At 49.3% G+C, this 3115-nt stretch overlaps 1 protein-coding gene across 1 annotated transcript in view; it reads left to right on the top strand.

Moving 5' to 3' along the window:
* c5 (complement component 5) overlaps positions 1-3115 on the top strand; it is a 23218-nt gene that overhangs the window by 15958 nt on the left and 4145 nt on the right. The window contains exons 17-24 of the mRNA XM_013914934.1: positions 238-453; positions 705-789; positions 1614-1696; positions 1804-1943; positions 2071-2304; positions 2478-2538; positions 2625-2714; positions 2786-2999. Coding sequence (XP_013770388.1) covers positions 238-453; positions 705-789; positions 1614-1696; positions 1804-1943; positions 2071-2304; positions 2478-2538; positions 2625-2714; positions 2786-2999 — 1123 coding nt within the window. The remainder of the gene's footprint in view (positions 1-237; positions 454-704; positions 790-1613; positions 1697-1803; positions 1944-2070; positions 2305-2477; positions 2539-2624; positions 2715-2785; positions 3000-3115) is intronic.

The following is a 3115-nucleotide window of genomic DNA, read 5'->3' as shown; positions in this document are numbered from 1 at the left end:
GGGAAGCATGTATAATGTAAACAGAATTGGTCCTAGCACTGAACCCTGTGGAACTCCATAATTAACCTCAGTGTGTGAAGAGGACTCTCCATTTACATGTACAAACTGGAGTCTATTAGATAGATATGTGTTTAACACACACACACCTTCACCTGTGTGTTTTGCTGACATGTTTGTAATGATGGGGGATAAATCAGTGGTGGATGTAAAGTAAAGTGTGTCCTTCTGTCTGTCCAGCGGCAAGATATAGTAAATTCAAAGTGTGCTGTGAAAATGGGATGAAGCGTGCTCCAACGTATACAAGCTGCCTTGATGAAGCTAAGGTATTTGTGCACAAGTACAGGAAGTTCTTCCAACCTGAGACAGCAAGTCAACGCTGCGTAATGGTATACCAAGAATGCTGTGAGCATCTCCTGAGGAGCATCGACCAAGGCAGCGTCATTGCACGTAATGGTCAGTGTGGACTTTTCTGTTTACAGCATCACACTCTGATGATACCAACGTAACAGCAGGAGCTCATTTCTGTGCTATTACAATCCACTGCTGCTCTACCTTTTCAGCACATATTCACTTCATAGCTGAATTACCTGTTAGCAGCTCCTGTATGCTGATACAGACAGCTGTTCTCTGACTGGTTTATAGAGTTTATTATGATGTCAGAGCAGGTGTAAGTCAATGTGTGTTGCACTCTTGTTTGTGTACAGATATGGGTGCAGACTTTGACCTCGCTCCTTCTCTGGTGCGGAGCTACTTTCCAGAGAGCTGGATGTGGGAGGTGCAGCGCATCAGGTGACATCAAACACACCTCAGGAACAAAATCGATTAAAGTACTCTGCTCAGTCCCAGCTCCGTAGTTCTGTTCTCTATCAGAGCAGCTTTGCATGATTCACAGTTAGAAATAATGCGTATTTATCTGATACTGGGCCTCAGTGCAACCCTCAGACCATCCTGTCTGAAACAAGCTGTTTTAGCTCCACCCCCTTCAAACTAATGCTCTTCTGATTGGCTGTCCCCCATAAACACGTCTGTACTACTAAAAGATGGGGCTTCTGAGATGACAATCTGAGCTTTCAAAGTGATGCAGCTCAGCAGGAAACATTCTTCTAAGACAGCTCCATTCCTTTTTTCCACTTATCCAACTCAGGGTCCGGCAGCCTCGCCTCTGTCAGTGCGCCCCAGGGCAGCTGTGGCTACAATGTAGCTGCCATCACCAGTGTGTGAATGTGAGTGTGAATGGGTGAATGACTGGATGTGAAGCGCTTTGGGGGCTAGAAAAGCGCTATACAAATGCAGGCCATTTACTTCATAATTCCACGTTTTCATTCACAGTTTGATGCCTTCAGTGAGAATTTACAATGTAAACAGTGATGAAAGAAAAACCATTAAATGTGAAGCTGTGTCCAAACAGAACATGTCCCAGAAGTTCTGTTGAAAATACTGTTTGAGAGCTAATCCATGCCTGGCAAGTCAGACATTAATTTCCTTTAACTAAGGTTTACACATGGTCCCAACAATGATGGCAGCTTTAATGCTCCAGGCAGCACAGCTGGTTACAGATCCGCCTCCCTGTCTTTAGGGACTGTTGTGACTGTCCTTGTGTTTCCTGTCATTAGTTCAGGGCGGCTGGCGGTCAGCAGGACTCTGCCGGACTCTCTCACCACGTGGCAGATAAAGGCCGTCGGCATGTTCAAGAACGGCGAGTTTCTTTCATTTATTCCTTTTTAAGCGTTCCTTGCTCTTCAGTTTTCTGCCCCTCAGTATGCAGGGATAAGTAAAGTCGGATGGTTCCCGTTTGTCCGACAGGTATGTGCGTGGCAGATCGCGTCCAGGTGTCGGTCCGTCTGCCGCTCAGCGTGGACATCCCGCTGCCCTATCAGGTGGTCAGAGGAGAACAGCTGGAGCTGAAGGGGTCCGTGTACAACCAGCTGCTCGACCACGTTAGGGTACACAACACACACCACCCAACTACATATCCCATGATCCTTTGCCATGCATCCCTGTAGGGTTTGGATGGGGTAGCTGTGGCTTCAGTGATGAAGAATCTTCTGTTCTGTCCGTCTTCACCCTCAGTACTGCGTGACGCTGACAGTCGGCCCGGCGATCTGCCTGCTCAAGTCTCAGCCTGTGATTGGGCAGGCAGGGCTTCGCTCTACAGCATGCGAATGGAACAAGATACCAGGAAAAGGGGTGGGACCAGTGACCTTCACCCTGCTGGGACTGGAACCTGGAGAGCACACCCTGACCTTCACCCTGAAAACACCCAACCGTCGGGCAGACATCGTGGAGAAGAAGCTGCGAGTGGTGGTACGTACGGACGGACTGTCTCAGGAGTATGAAAATGAACAGAAACACAAATGCTAATAATCACATTAGCAGAGCCATGCTCTCGCCAACCTGCTGCTAACAGCGTTTCCAGTCTAAAGACTGAAACCAGACTTCTGTCTGTAAAATGATGCTAATCTCGGTTGTGTTTCCAGCCTGAAGGAGTGAGGCGGGAGGTGAGCTCTGGAGGAAGACTCGACCCACAGGGAGTGTATGGTGCGTAGGCTCTGCTCTGTGAAGCTCTGCTCCACCTAAAGTGCTTGCTGATGTCAGTCTGTCTCGGGCTGTTTGTGGCCCTGCAGGCTCAGAGAAGAGGACAGTGGAGCTGAAGAACCAAGTGCCGATCAACATGGTTCCCAACACGGATGTGGAGAGGATGCTGACAATCAATGGTAACAAGTGAAACGCATTTCTCGCTGCACAGTTGCATGTCAAACAAAATCATGTTTGTTCTGTGTACCAGGCGAGGTGCTGGGGGAAGTCCTGTCAGTGGGGCACAACCCCGAAGGCTTCCGGCAGCTCATCAGCCTGCCGGTTGGATCAGCGGAGGTGGAGCTCGGCGGCCTCCTCCCCCTCATCCAGCTGTTTCAGTACCTGGAAGCATCAGGCAGCTGGAACGTGCTGGGAGAAGACATCCAGAAGAGCGCAGCTAACATGAAGAGGAAGATCAGGGAGGGTGAGGAGGCACTGAAGAGGCCCCGATGGTAGCACAGAGGGTTAACAGTTCATTTACTGTGTGTGTGTGTGTGTGTGTGTGTGTGTGTGTGTGTGTGTGTGTGTGTGTGTGTGTGTG

This window comes from Pundamilia nyererei, unplaced genomic scaffold (genome assembly GCF_000239375.1).
Source record: "Pundamilia nyererei isolate P.nyererei 1_Seehausen unplaced genomic scaffold, PunNye1.0 scaffold00238, whole genome shotgun sequence".
In the NCBI taxonomy this organism is placed as follows: domain Eukaryota; kingdom Metazoa; phylum Chordata; class Actinopteri; order Cichliformes; family Cichlidae; genus Pundamilia; species Pundamilia nyererei.
Note: the sequence above shows the minus strand (reverse complement) of the source record. Positions and strands in the feature narration are given on the sequence as shown.